Source organism: Lynx canadensis, chromosome A1, assembly GCF_007474595.2.
Source record: "Lynx canadensis isolate LIC74 chromosome A1, mLynCan4.pri.v2, whole genome shotgun sequence".
Classification (NCBI taxonomy): Eukaryota; Metazoa; Chordata; class Mammalia; order Carnivora; family Felidae; genus Lynx; species Lynx canadensis.
Window position 1 is genome coordinate 200,618,257 of NC_044303.2, and position 19,783 is coordinate 200,638,039.

The window sequence follows — 19,783 nt, forward strand, 5'->3', positions numbered from 1 at the left end:
TCAAAGGAACTTCGGTGCTTACCTTCCACAGTGCTAATATGAGCAGCATTAACAGCAACAATCCAGCAAAGGCACTCAACAGGATGACCCATAATGGCACCCTGCCTGGTAGTCCATCTTTGGATATTTGAATAGCAAACTGAAAATCATTAAACAAGACTGTTAACATCAATAAACACCTATTATAACTCCTGGTACATTGAGTTCTTACAGGGTATAATTTTATACCAAACAATGTACTCAATCTGATTACTACATACAGAAAAAACATTGAGTTTACATTTAGAAATGCCCTTCCTCTCTATTCAACACCTCTAACCGTGTCAAATTTATTGTTACCAAAAATATTTATAATATCATGCTTTAGAATTTATATATACAGAGTAAATTGCCTATGAATCAGAATGTTCAGGAGCAGAGGTGAATTTAACTCAGTGAGAACAATAAGTATTATTGATTCATTGATTCATTGATCGACTTTAGTGCATAGTCATAGTCGTAAAAATTTAGGCTGAAATGTCACCACAGGTTGACATAAAATCCTGAGTAGGTCTTCTTCTAATTTTAATTCTAATGTGATTTTTTTTTGTCTACAAATTTATATATAACTTTCATATAGCAAAATGCATAAATCTCAAGTGTACAAATTAATTTTTGCACATATATTCACCTTCATGTACATTTTATTATACCACACTGTCTCTTCCAGTACTTATCTTTAGTCAATATCTATAAATCAGTTCTTTTTCAATTTTTTTATGTTTGTTATTGAGAGAGAAAAAGAGAGAGAGAAAGAGAGACAGAGCTTGAGTGGGGGAGGGGTAGAGAGAGAAGAAGGCACAGAATATGAAGCAGGTTCCAGGCTCCGAGCTGTCAGCAGAGAGCCCAATGCAGGGCTCGAACTCAAACTGTGAGATCATGACCTGAACCAAAATGGGAAGTTTAACAGACTGAACCACTCAGGTGTCCCAATATAAATCAGGCCTTAATTGAAAGAAAACTTTGAAGAAACAGCTTTTAGTGTTCCAGCTACTCAATGTGGCAGTCAAACCGCTATGAAACTTGTCTGCCCTGTGTCTCATCCCTAGGCTTCTGAGAAAAAAACTAATTCAGAGTAGGTGTCAATAACTAATAATAACTCAAGTTTCTGTATTTGCTTGTCACAGGGAATGTCTCAATTCCTTAAGCTAGAGGGAAGACTGGAGGTAAAAGGAGGAAACTAACAGGGGCGATATTTACATATTTTAGAGACTGATGTAAACTCCTCAGATTGCTCCCTGTGGGTCCCTGCTGACACCTTGGGAATACACAGCCTGCAAGAGTATACATATGTACAGAGTAAGACGGTTTAAGACAGATTTTAAAAACATCTAAAACAATTCCCATCAACTTACAAATACAGAAACTTAAATCTGGATGGGATCGGTGACTAAGATCACACAATTACAAGATCATTTTGTAATTTAACAATACAGGTATAGTTTTCCTTTAGGATGAGCTATTGAATAAAAAGCTTCATAGGGAATTTTAAACTAACACTTAGGGGAAATAAAACTAATTATAAAATTTTAACAAACTATATCTAGGAATCAAATGTACTCTTTTCCAATATAATATATACTCATTTTGGGGGCTTGGTGCTGACTGGTAATATTTTGGCTTCTCTGAATGTGGAGCAACTTTGCATTTATCAGTGCTCTTTATTTTATTTATTTTATTTTATTTTATTTTATTTTTTAAACAACTTTTATGTTTATTCATTTTTTTTTTTTGAGAGAGAGAGAGAGAGAGAGAGAGAGAGAGCTGGGGAGGGGCAGAGAGAGAGAGGGAGACACAGAGTCCTAAGTAGGCTCCAGGCTCTGAGCCGTCAGTGCAGAGCCCGATGCGAGGCTTGAACTTGTGAACCGCGACATCATGACCTGAGCCGAAGTGGGATGCTTAACCAACAGAGCCACCCAGATGCCCTTGTCAGTGCTCTTTATAACATAAGTAAACATTATATGTATATGTTGTATACATTATATGCATATATTCTTTAAAGGTGAATACTTACCAGAGTTCATTGGAATTATTTGAAATACGTATTAATTTGAAATAATAATTTTTTAAAAATGTTTATTTATTTATTTTTGAGAGACAGAGAGAGAGAGAGAGACAGACAGACAGACAGACAGACAGAGTGTGAGCAGAAGAGGAGCAGAGAGAGAGAGGGAGAGAGAGAATCCCAAGCAGGTTCCATATTCAGTGTGGAGCCTGATGTGGGGCTCAATCCCACAATCCACCATGAGATTATGACCTGAGTTGAAACCAAGAGTTGGACTCTTAATTGACTGAGCCACCCAGGCGCCCCTGAAATAAGAAATTTTTAAGCAACATCTGAATGTTAGGTAGCTCTTAAATAAAATGTTATGACTCACACTATCCACATGGGATATTTAAACTCTCCCATGAGAAGAGGAGAAATCATGCTTATATATCCACATCTATAATTAGTACTCTGGCCTTATTTTATAATAATACAGTAGGAAAAAACTCAAACCATTTATTTTTACCAATGACTAAAGTGTGAATTTGTATGAGGGAATAATATCTCATTTTTGCTTCAGATTTCCCAATGACTAAATGAAGAAAACCTTTAAAAATTTACATTTATTTCTGTACAGTGTACCATTACTTTCTGTAAAGCATTTTTCAAGTTTGCTCTTCAAATGTCAATTGTATTTTATAATGTTGGTTTTTAAGGAGGTAAATTACAAATGCATCATTTGTTATCAAGGTGAAAGTAAAAACATCAATTTATTGTGATAGTTACTTACAAGCAGTAAAGTCAAACGTGGCATGTTAATTGTAAATATCATGGCTTTTTCCCAGTTTCTTACAAAGAAGACTGAAATCACACTTGAAGCTAATTAAGTATAATTTGAAGCAAAAAGTGTCTGTTACTCAGTGACTAGCTAGTCACTGTTTTAGGGACTATAAGCAATTATAAAACGTTGTGTCACAAAATCCAGAGTGAAATGTATAAGGCTTTCAAAACTTAGAGTTGTACTTACCTCTCTTTTTTGATTGCCAGTACTTAAAATCAGTAATGTATTTTCACTCTGAAGGTCTGCCCTTACAGTAAGATTTAAGCTCGAAAAACGTGCCTGAAAAGCAAACAGGATTTATTTTCAATATATTATGCTAATCACAGTGAGAGCTAGTCATGCTTGAGCTAGTGCGATTTTTAAAACTGAGATTTTCCTGAGAGACTAAAAACACTGGTTTTGTTAACATCCAGATGGGAATGGTGGTTTCAAATGATCACCCTCCCCTCCTCTCTGCACTCGACTGTCACTTAGATCCTTGTTATAGAATGAAAAATTTTCAAAATCATTTTCTTCAGATTTATCATTAGCAAAACCAAATCTCAAGCCACGCCCCACTTTCATGTAGCTAGCTAGGTATGAAACAGCTATGCTCTGGTAACGAAGTTTATACAGAAGCTTTTTAGGATTAAACGTGAAATTGCCAATACCCAGTAGTTTGTGATTTACAAAATAGCAACTTAATAACCAACTTCAAACCTGAAAATGGAAATTTTATATAATTCACCACTTGTAATAGAGACACAAATCACACAAAACACAATGGATTAAGTTTTAAAGTAGTTTGTTGCCAGACAGATTTGACTACTAGGAGCTAAAAAATGTCCTAAATATATATATTTATATTTATATATGTCATATTATATAAATATAATATATACATAAATTACATAAATGTATCAATACATATAAAATATATATAATATAAAAATAAATATATATATGTAAGTATATATACATAGTACATATAAATGTGTATGCATGTGTGTGTGTATATATATGTAAAGTCTGATCTAATACAATGAATCCATAATACACGTTAGATCTATTTGTTGTTAATGGTGTCAAGGATTGTCCCTCTATAATTCCTTGTCCCTTAACTGAGTTCTAAAGTAGGAAGATAAATTCAAACTTTAATACTGCATAGGTATTTATTTCTAGATGTGCAAAAAAAAAATAATAACAGAGACTGATAAAAGAGGATATATCTGAAAGGGTACCTTTGAGATAACTTAGTTGCTAACAGACAAGGAAAAATGAGACCCAAATCGTTGGTTCAATAGAGCTGGAGCTTGGACCACATTTTAAAAAATATTTCTAGTTCTTTCTACAGAAGCACTCTGCTTTGCACATACTAAGTAACGAACAAATATTTGTTAAAATAATTCAATAATGGCAGAGAACAATGCAATCACTTACTTTTATAAAAGTTGGTTTCCATAAGATAAGTGAAACATTCACTTGGCTCATGTCAGAAGGAATCAAATTACACGTGATTGTAGCAAATTTACATGTGCTGCAGTCCTGTTTAAATGTCCAGAGGTATATATTAGTATCTTTGCCATTTAATAAAAAGATAACATATTAAAATATTCTAAAAGATAGTAATTTTTAGATTGATATTGAATTTATTCACTTAAAAAGCATGAAATAAAAGTAGCACTTGTCTTGGTTATCTGAATTTACCAGAATTGTGCCTCGTTTGAGATCTTCAGATTTTGATATAATCATTTGCTTCCCAGAGTTGATACCAAGCGGGTCCTGAAGGCTACTGGGTCTGCAGTTTGCATTCTAAGAAATGAAAGTATTTCTTTTATCAGACAATGCCAGATGTCAGAGGGAAAAATGACTTAGTAAAATAATGTGAAGAATCTATGAATGACAGCCATTGTCAGAGATGAAAGATGCATCTTCGTAAATGTGCAATATGGAAGAAGCTATTCTGTAGCAGCCATATACACTCACTCCCAGATAATAATTACGCTAGCATGCTACTTTTGAATTTTGATAGATATCACTGAGGTTGTTTTGGAAACAGAAGGATGTTAGTAGAAAGCACTATTGCATAATTCATACACTCATTAAATTATTTTTTTTCATGGGTGGCTCAGTCGGTTGGGTGTCTGACTTCCTTGCCTAGCTCAGGTCATGATCTTGTGGTTTGTGGGTTCAAGCCCTGTGTCGGGCTCCGTGCCGACAGCTCGGAGCCTGGAGCCTGCTTCAGATTCTGTGTTTCCCTGTCTTTCTGCTCTGTTTCTCTCTCTCTCTATCTCTCTCTCTCTCTCTCTCTCTCTCTCTCAAAAATAAATACACATTAGAAAAAATTTTAAAAAAATTATTGTTTTCATCAAACATTAGTTTGTAAATTCCCATAATACAAAGGGAGAAAAGAACTTAAAAACTCTACTGAAAAAAAAAAGGGGTTAGCATTTGTTATTCAATAGGATGGCTCATATGATGGTTTGTGAAACAAACAAAAAAGAGAGGAACTTTTGTCTGTATTTATGTATCCATCCAATAATATTTTGTGAGTCTCTAAACACCAAGAACAAGACACTTGGTCTATGTGGGAGGAAGATGTAAGTAACGTATAAAGGTTAAAATGGCAGGTTTACAAGACAACTAGTGCTTGGATTGGTTTTCTAGACTTGCTCTAATAAAGCTCTTGCTCATCAAGATTCTCTACATCCTTGATAAAAGGTAGTAAGGATAAAGGTTCATAAGTAATAGGAAAGGTACAATTTTAATTTCTCCACATGCTCACAAATCTTCTTTTTTGGGATTAGAGAGAAATGGTAGAGCTTTAATTTTTCATTGCTTATAGGAGAGCATTTAAATATTATAATCCAACTATCACTATTGCTATTTTTTGATTTCTGAGAACAATTTAACTTAAATCTCTGAAAAGAAGACAGATTGTCAAATGTTGAAAATATGCATGCATTACTTGAATATTTATTACAATTTTCTATGTCTTAGAGACTGAACCATAACAATTTACCGCATTGACTCATTCAAAGCTATAGGTACAAAGTGGGTGTGATATTGCTACTGTTTGGGATAAGTGAGTAAATAGTACTGTGCTGTTTTATGTGCAGCTGTGTGTGCTCTTAGGAGCAATCAAGAAGTCTTCTTACAAAGCTGTTTGATCACCTCAAACAAATTAAAGCTATAACAATATAACACACATTTTAAGGCACAAGTCAACAAGTAGTTATCTAAAATCTACTCTGGTGGATATGATTTCAAAAACATATGCCCAAGTCCTAGCACCTGGAACCTGTGAATGTGACCTGGTTTGGAAACAGGGTCCTTGCAGGTGTAATTAAAGATCTCCAGATGAGGTCATTCTGGATTTAGGATGGGCTCTAAGTCCACTGATGAGTGTGTAATGAGAGACAGAAGAGGTGAAAGCACAGGAACACGAGGAAGACAGGCATGTGAGGACAGAGGCAGGGATTGCACTTATGCCACCACCAGCTAATGCACGCTCAGTGGTGACAGCAGCCACCAGAAGCTGGGAGAGAGGCACGGAACAGATTCTCCCTCTGAGCCTCCAGGGGGAACGAACATTGTTGACACCTTGATTTTAGACACTGGACTCCAGAACTGTGCGAAAATAAATTTCTGTTGTTTCTAGCCACCCAATTGGGGTAATTTGTTACCACAGCAGTTGTAGGAAACTAACATACCTACTAAGTAGTCAGTGGAAGTCATTATTATTATTTAAAATTTTCTAACTGCTTCTCCATGTTACTTTGGTAAATTCTTTATCAGAAATGGCACGCAAAACAAAAGGCTTTAAATACATACTGAAAAGGATAACAATAATGATGTAATTCCAAGGCACACATGACTTACATTAGAAGATGACCATCCACTTGGGTATAGCACAGGATAACCGTCTGATGTCAAGTTGGGAAATGAAATTGACAGCTTAAGTTCTGGCATCGGAAAATGTCCACTTTTTCTAATCTACAGGAAAAAAAATAGAAAGGTAATCCTCTGTTCCTCTTCCAATAGCACCCTTTCTGTATTATGCAGAATGCCTGTTCTTAATTGATGAATTAAATTGTGAAATATTTTGAACCCGAAAGTGAATTCAGACAGTTGATGGCACTGGACAGAGAACTGAAATAACTAAGCAAAAAATAGGGATGTTCAATAGTGGCCATATGTATCAGCTACAAATATATATTGTTCCTTCATGCTCCCGCTCCCACTCCCAAAATAGGACTGGGATTAAGGAAATTCAGAATTAATTTTTTTTTGTCAATTTACCATGCTTATCATCTTTTTGGACATACTAGTTAGTCTTTTGGAGGTGGGAAGGAAGGAGAACATTTATTTACTCGATTGACTCAGAACAAGAGAGCATATTTTGTTTGCTTCAATGTGCTTGCCATAATTTCCTAAGACCACAAATCGTCCCTCAGCCCAGCTACATGGGATCTGTCACCACTGCACAGGCAAACCAGATATGCACCTGCTTCCTTGCATAACTGTATCCCCAGCTATGGCTACTGGGTCAATAACAATCGATATAATCTGGTTGGATGAGAGTCACATTGCCTCTCCTCTCACTGCCCATCTATTTTTATCCATTAAGCTGAAATTCAAACTTACTATCACAGCATGCCACCAAAGGTGAGTGTAGCCCATAGAGAGGGATGCTCAAAGTTGGGCAGGATGAGGTTCAGCAGGAACCTGAATTTACTGTTCAAAAGTCCTCACAGGTAGAAGAGGTGCAATCGAATTGGAGCAACCAGGTGCTATAGCCCTCTCTTCTTCCACTCAAGCATAATTTCCAGGATCTATGCCTTCTTCACAGCCTTCCTGGGCCAAATCCTTAGGGGAGTAGGAAGCTTCTTAATCTACAGATGCCAGGAAATCCAACTGATCTACCTAACTGAAACTTCTGGACTGAGAGCTACACAGATCTGAAACAATTCCCTGTGGTTGCCAAATCTAAATGCATCCCTTAATCTTGGAATTCTAGAAATTCCTGACCAGCAGTGCCTGGCTTCTTAACCATGCTCTTTGACACTTGCCTTCTTATTGTAATATGCCCTGAACTTCCCTGCCATGGCCTCCCAGTCTAATTCCATCTGTTTTCTTCCAAAATGTAAAAAAAATCATGTAATTTGTAATTAACATTCATTTTCTCTGATTAAAAACAAAGTTCTTTACAGAAATATTGGAAAATATTGAAAATAAACAGAAGTTTCCTACAGTTGTACTACATTGGTGACATTTTAGTGTACAATTTACCTATCATTTACATTTATGCATATATTATAAAATTTGTATCATATAAAATATAAAATTTGGCATCTCACTTGTAAAATGTATTGTCATGGTATTTTCCTATAAACTTAAAGAACATTTAAGAATATGACTTTTATTAGCTGCTTAATAATAATCACAGTATCAATATTTATTTATGTTAAACATTTATTTATATTCCGGGCACTGCTTGCATTATTGCCTTTAACCCTTTAACAGCCCTATGAGGTAGATTCTCTTATTACCCCTATTTTACCTATGAGGAAACAAGGTTGGAATGAGAATAAAGAACTTCCATGATCACAGAGCTTATAGATAGCAGAATCAAGATTTCTTTAACCTAAAATATGCCCTCTGTGGGGCATCTGGGTGGCTCAGTTGATGGAGCATCCAACTCCTGATTTCACTCAGGTCATGATTCCAGGGTCCTGGGATGGCACCATGTGTTAGGTGTGGGGCCTTCTTAACATTCTCTCTCTCTCTCTCTCTCTCTCTCTCTCTCTCTCTCTCTCTCTCCCCTGCTTATATGCTCTCTCTCTAAAATAAAAAAAATTAAATTAAATTAAATTGGCCCTCTGAACTATTATTAATAGCTGTCTCTCCATTGAATAACTATATGATAATTTATTTAAGCAATTTCATGTGGTTAAGCTTTTAGATTGTGCCCAGGTTTCAATTTTTAAACTACTATAAATGACACTGATAAGAGTATCTCCCAGGGGTGCTTGGCTGGTTCAGTCAGAAGAGCATGTGACTCTTGATCTTGGGGTTGTGAGCTTGAGCCCCATGTTGGGTGTAGACATTACTTAAAAATAAATAAATAAACTAAAAAAAAAAAAAGAATATCTCTGAGAATAAATCTTTCTACCACCAATAATTTCCTATAGTAAATTTCTAGCAGTAAATTCACTGGCTCTCACCTAAGAAAATGTTCACATTATTTTTTATTCCATTACTCCAATTTTAGATTTTATTCCAGAAAAAATAATCAGACATACAAAAGATTATGCTCAAGGATATTCTTAACAATGTTATTTCTATCAACATTATTTACAATAGTTTGAGAGTACATGTTTCAAGTTTGGTCCCTAATAAGTAACAACATATGAAGATCTATAATATTAAAAATTCCTCTCTTTTTTCTCTCCTTCCTTGTGTTTTGCTGAATTCTTTAATCTGGGAATAGCAAATGGAGTTAGAAGAACTTGGCAGCCTCAATTTCAAAGATTTATCTCAGTAATGAAGTGACTGGCATTGATGCTAATTTCTAGAGTATGGCTTGTCATAGGAATTTCAGCAAGGAGCACAGATAAAAACAATGGAACGCATCTTGAGAGTATACAATTATTTCACTTTGTAAGAGAACCTCCTTTCTCACTGGAAAGAGATTGAGACCATTTTTGCCTATAATAACATTACATTATTCATACTTCTGAATATATATTTAAATTCATCATTTGAATTGGACCCTCTTTTACTTGAATAACATACTTGAGTCTGTGTCTGTAAGTAGGCATTACCTAAAATGCAAGTCTGGCTCAATTCCGTAATTGTTTGCTATAGTGGTTAGGAAAGTTCATTATGATGAATTCAAAGAGAAAAATAAATGTAACAGAAAACATCACTTAAGGATGTGGTACAAGGAACATATGAAAGGTAGCAATGAGCTGAAGGAGATACATATTTATTTGTTGAGTAAAGGAAAATATTACCAAGACATCTGAAGTAATCAATTTTCTGAAAAAGTCATAATTATTTTTTAAAGTGTTTTTTTCATTCACACTTGCAATGCAAATAAAGTCTACAGGTTTATAGGTAGTATCTCTTTGGTTTTAGAAGTTTATTTTTTCTAGGAAGTCATCTAACTGTGTCTTAGGAGGAAATTAGAAATTTAGATTTTTAAAATTGCTTCAAAGTATAATTATCAATAATTATTTAAATAAAATTACTTCAAAATAGTGAAATTATAAAAAAATATTCTGGAATATAGGGATTAACTGTTGAATCAGCAGGTTTCTATGTGTCTGTTAATACTTTAATTTATAAACTTACAAATTATTCCTTTACTATACTAATTTAGAGGTAATTTCTTACCAAGTAGAAGACATTAATTTCATTTCCAATGTCCTCAGTAGAATTAATAACTTCAGGGACTGTCTCATTGGCCGCAATTGAAATATGGTATTCACTCGCAGAGCTGAGAATTAATTGAAAGAAGAAAAACAAAACACAACAAAGCTTAACTTTTATTTGACCTCATTCTTTTTCTTTATACTAGGTAATCCCACAAAAAAGTACTTGTAGAAATTTCAAATTGGAGGCAAATTCTTCTACTCTGAAACCTAAAATTAAATCTTTGAGGAGGATGAGAAAGATTATATAATTTCACTCAATAATCACTAGTGTTTATTTGGTCTTAAAATGCTAAAATATATACAGTTTTTAAACTGAAAGTTTCATTGTTACCAAGTATAAAGTTTCCACTAATTCATTAATATCATTTACATTTAGTGAATAATGAGACTAAAAGTTGGTATTTTTCATAGTGCTGAAATTTAAATAGATTTAAAAAATTGTTAACCTTTTTACATTAAAGTCCTATATTACTGCCAAACTTAAAAATTCAATCTTTTCCATAAAATTCTCCATGTTCTTTGGATGAACTTGGTGGAATTTAGTATAATAAAACAAATAGGTATTTGCCAAAATTCTATTTTAATAAAATAAAAAATTATTGGAAAATCATTGTACCAAGAGAAGTGGTAACAGCAAGATAGAAAACAGCAAATAGAATTCGGAGGCTAAGTAATATACACAAAATTTATGTGTATATCCTATAATCCTCACATTTTTGTTGTTTGTTATCAGAAAAAGCAAAGTACCATAGAAAATAAATTAATAAAATGATCAGAATTTCACACTAAACTGTGAAAATATAAGAATCATATACTTACACTTTCTGTATACATTGCACATATTTATTTAACAGGAGCTTGGAGTCTTGCTTAAGCAAGAGAAATTATAGTGGGAAATTTTGCCAATACGATTTGTGTTTGGATAGATCAGAAGTTCTTAGGGGAAAGGACAGTTTAGAATAATGCAAGAAATAAACAACTCTTGTCAATGAGAAATGATTTAATCTTGTGTGTCCAGAATGGGCAGGCTGACTAGATCCCTCACAATGAGAAACGATGGTCAAGAAACATGCTGGTGCCCTCTAAGAACAGTGCCATTTGTGACGTACTTCTAGATCTGCAGCTTGCATTTATGACAGAAGACTGGACTGCTAATGTAATCCAGGATCATTAGCACCTCACATTTAAAATTATTTAGTAGGCTTGGCCTCTGACTTTTGAGTGCAGGAGAATTACCTGGAGGGCTTGTTTGACACAGATTTCTGGGCCCCAGAGTTTCTGATTCAGTGGATTGGGGTGGGGCTAAGAATCTGCCTTTCTAACAAGTTTCCAGGTGCTTCTGATGCCCTTGGCCACAGACCACACTTTGAGAACCACTGGGTTTGTAGACTGACATCAACATAAAAATGCAGTTTCCTCCTACCTGTAAAACTGAAGTCCAACTTCATATTTTACTGGGATAGAAATATTAACTTCATTATCAAAAAGGGCTTCAGGAGGCTCTTCACTGTCACTAGGAAATACACAGCACATTTGGACAAATCATTAAACCATTGACTATTTAGAGACATTTCTGAGCATTTGAAAGGGAAGTTTATTTTGGCAACTAAATAAAAGGATAAACAGGTAGAATTCTTAAAAATTTTTTTTTAATGTTTATTCATTTTTTAGAGACAGGAAGAGACAGAGTGCAAGTGGGGGAGGGTCAGGAGAGAGGGAGACACAGAATCTGAAGCAGGCTCCAGGCTCTGATCTGTCAGCACAGAGCCCGATGCGGGGCTTGAACTCATGGACCGTGAGATCATTACCTGAGCCGAAGTCGGACGCTTAACCGACTGAGCCACCCAGGCGCCCCAAGGATAGAATTCTTGTTTCTGTTGTTGTTGTCATTTTTAAACCAGGGTGGGGAGGGGGGTGGGTATTATTAAATTTCCTAAGCTGATTCTGAGCTGCAGCTTGGGTTGAAAACTACACCAATTTAGTCCAAGGTTTCTCAAACTTCTTTAGAAGGATTATGATAAATATCCTTGGGTCAATTGTTAAATACACAGATTATTGGGTTTCTCTTCTTGAAATACAGATTTAGTAGATCTGAGTTGGGGCCTAGGAATTTGTGTTTTTAACACGAATCATACAAGTGATTCTTATTTATTCTTTATAGACAAGGACCTCACCAAAAGACTCAACTAGGGTCACATGGTGGAGAGTCAATATAAAATCTTTGATCTTCTTGTTTTAATAGTCTTTCTGTGCTTATTGCTTGATGCTTATGTTATTTGTTCAGAATATATTTATTCCCTTGATTTAAGTTGTCATTTCAATTATGTATTATGTAAACACATATGTATGTTTATACATACATATGCGTATCTCATACTCCCCTGTATTAAAAAAAAACACATGTGAGGTATGTAACAGTTACCAACACTGGCTCTGGGGCCAGAGTGCATGGGATTGTTCTCGAACATTAACACACTTTAATCTCTCTTTGCCAAGGTTTCTTAAAATTATTTAATCTTTCTTTGCCAAGGTTTCTTAATCTATAAAACAGGGATTTATCAATAAAATAAATGATTATAATAAGTGCCAAGTGCTTAACATTGTGCCTAGATGTAAGAAATATCTAATGAGAGTTAGATTTCATTATTTTTATCACATACCCCCTCCACCGAGTGACCAAGCACCTAGCGTCTGGTCCCACAGAATGGACAACAAGGACATTTTAATGGCTCTGCTATTCCCAAGTGTATTAAGTGGCTTTGTGCGAGCTGAAGGGCAGTGAAGGCAGCACCTTGCTTTGGGTAATAGATATTTATGTGACTGGGCTTTTGCTATGGATGGTCTCCTCTTCTCCCACCTGTTCCCTGCTGTAGCTAAATTAATCTTCCTAAGAAACAGCTCTGTATATATGACTTCACCCCTCAAAAACTTTTCTGGCTTCTTAGGACTTGCTCAGTTAAGAAAAAATGCCTCATCCTGACATTTCAATACATTTCAACACACATTACCACAACAAGGTAAAATGCACACCTTCTGTTTATCTTCTGTTACTCCTTTATGTATTCTCTATATGTGAGCTACAATGGATTATCTAGTATTCCACCAATAGATCTAGTGGTTCATTTTTGAGTTTTTGCTCAAGCTCTATATTTTGTCTAAAATGCTCTACCTAATTCTATTTACCAACCTCTCTGTGAATTGCTACCCACCCTTTAAGGTCTTTCTCAATTACAATCGTCTTGATAAAGTTTTCTTGGGGTCTCATTGCCCAGTAGATATAATTTCAACCTCTGTTTAAAATTTCTGATACATGGTTTACATTTTTCGAATGAATTTTCCTTGTTCTACCCTATATTATAATAATTTATATACTAGTCTCAGTGCCCTGCTATAATTTTCACCCTATGAGGAGGTTCATGCCCATATTAATTTTTATATTCCCTATTGTGGACTAATTTAATACCTTGTCCATAGATGTCAAATAAATATTTGTTGAGTTAAACTGAGCATACAGAATTCATTTACACATTATTTTCTCACTTATTCATTCACTCTATATTAATTCAGTATGAGGGATCATGCTAGTTACTGGGGAGTAAAGCAACAAAAGATAGAACTTTATCTCAAGTTTATGGTCCAGTGGATGATTACACTTAGAAGAAACTTAAGACACTATTTCAATTTCCTCATGAACCTTTCATTTTTAGTCTGGGTATTCTATGATATCTTTCAGAAGCTCTGACTTCTTTGTATAAAATATATTAAACTACAAAAAGGTATCATAAAACTTTAAGTCTAGGTGTGCCTGGGTGATTCAGTCGGTTAAACGTCTGATTCTTGATTTCAGCTCAGGTCATGATCTGATGGTTTGCAGGATCAAGCCCTGTGTCGGGCTCCAAGCTGACAGCATGGAGCCTGCTTGGGATTCTCTCTCTCCCTCTCTCTCTGCCCCTTCCCCATTCATGTGCTCTCTCTCTAAACAAATAAAATAAACTTAAAAAAAAAAAAGAGCCCTTAAGGACATCTAACGATTCAGTTGACTCTATGGGCTGCCAGTAAAAATTAAATTAGCAATCCTGTAAACTTCTAAATAAATTTAAATGAAATTTGGCAGATATAAGTGATGTATGATTACGTTTTACAGGTCCTAGACCAATGGCTTAATCTAGTTAGGTGTATTAGTTCCATTAAATAAAAATTTCTTTATTTTTAATTATTCATAAGGATGTTTTTGTTAACTAAAGGGGTTCATTGCCTTCTACTTTTACTGATCCTCATAAAAGTTGTAAGTTCCAGTGAATCTATAAAGCAAAATATTCTAAATACATGGAAGAAATTATATACTTATAACACATACAGTCATGCATACATATCGACCAACCTGGTTGCACTTAAATGAATGGTCACATTTTCCATGAGATAAGATGTGTTAAACTGAAATAATATTTTGAAAGTAACCTATGAAATAAAAATATTTTTAGTTTAGTAGCAGATAAAGAAGTAGAATGTTTACATTGATTAAAATGTTTAATTACATTAATGATATTACTTAGACTCAAATTATAAAGTTATTTACAAAATCTTACCTTATAAAATAAAACCTCATCACATCTCAAAAATTGAACAAGATATATATGTACTTTTAAACTTTGATTTTAAAGCTCTTTTAATCAATTTAGGCTCATTCATAGAAGGGATGACTAGAATTCAGGTGTCATGAGATTTGTATGGTTGTACCATATATGTGTGGAGTTTTCTTCTGTATTTTCTTTTTTTTTTTTATTTTTTTTTCAATGTTTATTTATTTTTGGGACAGAGAGAGACAGAGCGTGAACGGGGGAGGGGCAGAGAGAGAGGGAGACACAGAATCGGAAACAGGCTCCAGGCTCCGAGCCATCAGCCCAGAGCCTGACGCGGGGCTCGAACCCACGGACCGCGAGATCGTGACCTGGCTGAAGTCGGACGCTTAACCGACTGCGCCACCCAGGCGCCCCTCTTCTGTATTTTCTTCTCTCACATATATTTTGAGCTACATTAAAAAACGTTTTTTAAAAGAATCTTCAGCTCTGCTGTTTTCTTCTTGCTTTGAAGTAGCAATCATAATTCCAATAGAAGCTTTATTGGGTGGGCTTGAACTACAATACTTTACAAAGGGTCAAACTGCCAAAGTCTCTCAGTGAGCTCCTTTTTGTTCTGCTTTTCCTTAGCTCTCTGACTGGTGTGCACATATAAGTCTTGGAATTTTTTATGAGTCTTCAGAACTAGGAAAGATGCTAGCAGAAAAGTAAGGCTAAAGAAGGTGCCCATTCCATTTTGACCTGATACTGAAATGCTTAAACTATAAATATAGATTTTGAAATCAAAGTATATTCTAAGTGCAAAGCCCATGCAAAAATTACTTGAAAATTATCTTCCCATTTCTCTATTGATGGCATGAGAAACTTTGATTTGAGCTTTTAGCAAGGAATTTCTAAAGAAAGAAAAAAAATGCTTGAGAAATAATTAAGATTGCAATCAATATCTCTAAATGGCTGAAATGTAACATTTTTATTTCCATGTCATTATTCTTTAAGAAATGGACATAATTCTATGGTTAATTAAAGTGGTCAGGGGAAAGTGTAGACATGAGTCGACATTCACTATTTCCATGTAAAAATGGAAATTATGGGTGTACTTTTTCAAATATGATATATGCTTTATGGATTGATAGGGAAGAAATGCAATTTCACAGTAAATTTTATTTGGGATAGTGAAGAAATAGATTCCAAAAGTAAACTGGCACATCTAGTTAGTTTCATAGCTAAACTGATTTATAGAATTCAATGATAATTACAGTCATTTGTAGTTTCTTCAATCACCAGTAGCCATGCCACATGTGTCAAGGGAAAAGGCCTTTCATAATTCTCATTTGCAAAAGAAAAGCTAAGTGACTTTGTTATATATGTGCCATTTCCAGATGTCCAACTCCGTTTATCAACTTCTTAGGATGTGTGATAAAGATGACAAAGATCTGTTCTGAAGTCTTATATTACAAAATATTATAATGTAAAGAAGCTGAAATAAGTATTTGGGATAGTATTTCTCTCGCTCTCCCTTTTTTAAGACTAAGGCATGTAAGTAAAGTATCTTCTTATCTCAATCACTTTGACTAAATATTTCCCTCATTAACTCCATATGAATGGAGGAGGAAATATTCACACTGAAAAGCAACTTTCAATGAAAATATATGCAAATATGTTGTTTATCATTAAATGAAATAATTATTCTCTGTTTTTCATGGAAATGAATATGGTCTTTAAAAAGACATGAAGGCACTCTCCTCACTTGTGTTCAACTACTACTGTAGGTTCTAGCCAGGGCATTTAGGTAAGAAAAAAAAGAGTGCTTCTATTTGCAGATGACATGATCTTGTATATAGAATATCCTATGGAATCCTCTAAAGAACTATTAGAACTAATAAATAATTTCAGCAAGATTTCAGGATAAAAGATTAGTATTTAAAAATCATTCATATTTCTATACATTAGCAATAAATAATCTGAAGACAAATTTAAGAAAAGAATTTCATCCAAAACACATTAAAAAGAATAAAATGCTTAGAAATATATTTAACAAAGGAAGTGCAAAAGTTGTATTCTGAAAAATAGAAAGCATTTTTGAAAATAATTAAATATCTAAATAAATAGAAAGACATCCCATGGTAATGGATCAAAGACTTAATATTTTTAAGATGGCAATACTTCCCAAATTGATACACAGATTCAATGTAATTCCTACCAAACTCCTAGCTGGCTTTTTTTTTTTTTTTTTTTTTTTTGTAGAAAATGACAAGCTGACCCTCAATTCCAAATGAAAATACAGGGGACTGGAAGAGCAAAACAATTTTGAAAAAGAGAACATAGCTAAAAGACTTACATTTTCAGGTTTCAAAACTTACCAAGAAGTTATAGTAATAAAAACAGTGTGCACTAACAAGGGTGCCTAGGTGGGGTGCCTCAGTCGGTTAAGCGTCTGACTCTTGATTTTGGCTCAGGTGGTGATCTCATGGTCAGTTGTGAGAACCAGCCTCCCATCAGGCTCTGTGCTGAGCTTAAAGCCTGCTTGGCATTCTCTGTCTCCCTCTCTCTCTGCCCCTCCCCCACTCACACACACATGCACATGCTCTCTCTCTCTCTCTCTCAAAATAAATAAATAAACATTCAAAAACAAAACAAAATGGGGCACTTGGGTGGCTCAGTCAGTTGAGCGTCCAGCTCTTGATTTCGGCTCAGGTCAAAATCTCATGGTACGTGAGTTTGAGCCCTGCGTCAGGCTGACAGCACAGAGCCTGCTTGGGGTTCTCTCTCTCCCTCTCTCTGCCCCTCCCCTGCTGATGCTCTTTCTCTCAAAATAAATAAAAATAAATAAATAAATAAATAAATACAAAACAAAACATGTGTACTGACATAAAGATAGACATATAGATCAATGAATACAATTGAGTCAAAAAATAAACAGACTTTCAATAAAAGTGCCAAGACAATGGGGGAATGAATAACCTTTTCAACAGATGGTGTGGGGCAACTTAATACACACACACAAAAAATGAAGTTGGACTCTTTCTTTCTTACACCATACACAGAATTTAATCAAAATGGATCATAGACCAAAATGTAAGAGCTAAAAGTATACAGCTCCTGGAAAGAAACATAGGAGTAAATCTTTTGATCTTGGGTTAGCAAAGCACAAGTGACAAAAGAATAAATACATTAATTGGACTTCATCAAGGTTAAAAACTTCTGTGTTTCAAAAGACATCATCAAGAAAGTGAAAAGACAACAGAATGGGAGAAAATATTTACAAATCATATATCTGATAAGTGACTTGAATGCAGAATACATGAAGAGCTCTTATAACTCAGTAATAAAAAAAGACATCCCAATTGAAATATAAGTAAAGGATCTGAATAGATATCTGTCCAAAGAAGATATATGCACAGTCAGTAAGCACATGAAAAGATGCTCAACATCATTAGCCATTAAGGAAATGCAGATCAAAACGACAATGAGATACTACCTCACACCCACTAGGAGGGCTATAATTAAAAAGATAGGTGATTACAATGTTGAGAAACACATACATTTCTGATAGGAATGAAAAATGGTGCAGTCACTTTGGAAAACAGTTTTCCAGTTTCTCAAAATGTTATATGTAATTATCATATAACCCAGGAATTCCACCCAAAGAGAACTGAAAAACATATGCCCACACCACAACCTGTGCACAAATATTCATAGTATTATTCATACTAGCCAAAGAGAAGAAACAAATGCCCATCACCTGATAGATGGCTAAATAAAATAGGATACATCCACAAAATGGAATATTATTTGGAAATGAAAAGGAACTACTGATACATGGATGAGCCTTGAAAACATCATGCTAAGTGAAAAAAGCCAGTCACAAATGACCACAGAATATATGATTCTATTTATAAGAAATGTCCAGGACAGACAAATCCATAAAGAAAGTAGGTTAGTGGTTGCCTGAGGTTGGGGGAAGGAGTGGAGGAGAAAAAAGACAAGTAATTGGTAAGGTGTACAGAGTTTCTTTTGGAGATGTGAAAATGTTTTAACATTGATTGTGGTGATGGCTGTACAATTCACTATCCAGTGAATATATAAAAACACACTGAATTGTACACTTGAATGAGTGAATTTTATGGTACATGAATTATATCTCAGTGAGGATATTATTAAAAAAGAGAGAAATGAAAAAAAATTCTATACAAAGTTCTAAACCAACCTGTTTGAAAGATTCGTTTTTTTCTACAGGCCAGAAAAGCCTACTACTATCAGATAAATTATTAAGTATAAATGTTTAATTTGGTTTTGATATTTGAGTTTGATTCATGCCATAATTGACTTTTGATTCCAATATCTCAATATTGTGAACTCAAACTTCTCATCTATATCAGGCTAAAATACCATTAGAGGGATTTATATATTTAACTTTGAACACGGTATTTTTCATATCAAATTGCCACATGTATGTTTTATAATCTGCTTACCTCTTCTTCTCTTCTCAGGAAGGGATATCTAATTTTACATGTGAGATTATGATTGGACTCACAACTGTCTTTTTGGATAGCCTTGGAAGAAAGAGTAAACAGAATTAGAGCAGACACACAGGTGAAATACTGGAACTTGGTTTTCTAGAATTTTTCCAGGTATGCCTTGGATTCTGCCTTGCTAAGATCTGTCCCTCAATTTAGTTGGGAGAGTCACATTATTCTGTGATCACCTGTCTCACCATCCATGGAAAATCTGAAAACATCATGTAAGTTAAGGGAAACTGAGGGACAATGCACATCACATCTTATCCTGTCTAGACTTTCCAATGTAAAATGGAGGTACTAACAGCATGTACTGCACAGGTGACTAAATAATCCACACATATTACTCGGCCACATGGAAGCCCACAGTGAATACCTATCATAAGAAGAGTTCAGTGAAG

At 34.6% G+C, this 19,783-nt stretch overlaps 1 protein-coding gene across 1 annotated transcript in view; it reads right to left on the reverse strand.

The window, feature by feature from the left end:
- The window catches only part of ITGA1 (integrin subunit alpha 1), a 172,645-nt gene that overhangs the window by 11,448 nt on the left and 141,414 nt on the right, over positions 1–19,783 (reverse strand). The window contains exons 20-28 of the mRNA XM_030330081.1: positions 19,338–19,418; positions 14,670–14,746; positions 11,712–11,801; positions 10,248–10,350; positions 6,729–6,842; positions 4,554–4,658; positions 4,287–4,391; positions 3,054–3,146; positions 23–139 (exon numbers count right to left, since the gene is read on the reverse strand). Of these exons, the coding sequence (XP_030185941.1) occupies positions 23–139; positions 3,054–3,146; positions 4,287–4,391; positions 4,554–4,658; positions 6,729–6,842; positions 10,248–10,350; positions 11,712–11,801; positions 14,670–14,746; positions 19,338–19,418 (885 nt within the window). The remainder of the gene's footprint in view (positions 1–22; positions 140–3,053; positions 3,147–4,286; positions 4,392–4,553; positions 4,659–6,728; positions 6,843–10,247; positions 10,351–11,711; positions 11,802–14,669; positions 14,747–19,337; positions 19,419–19,783) is intronic.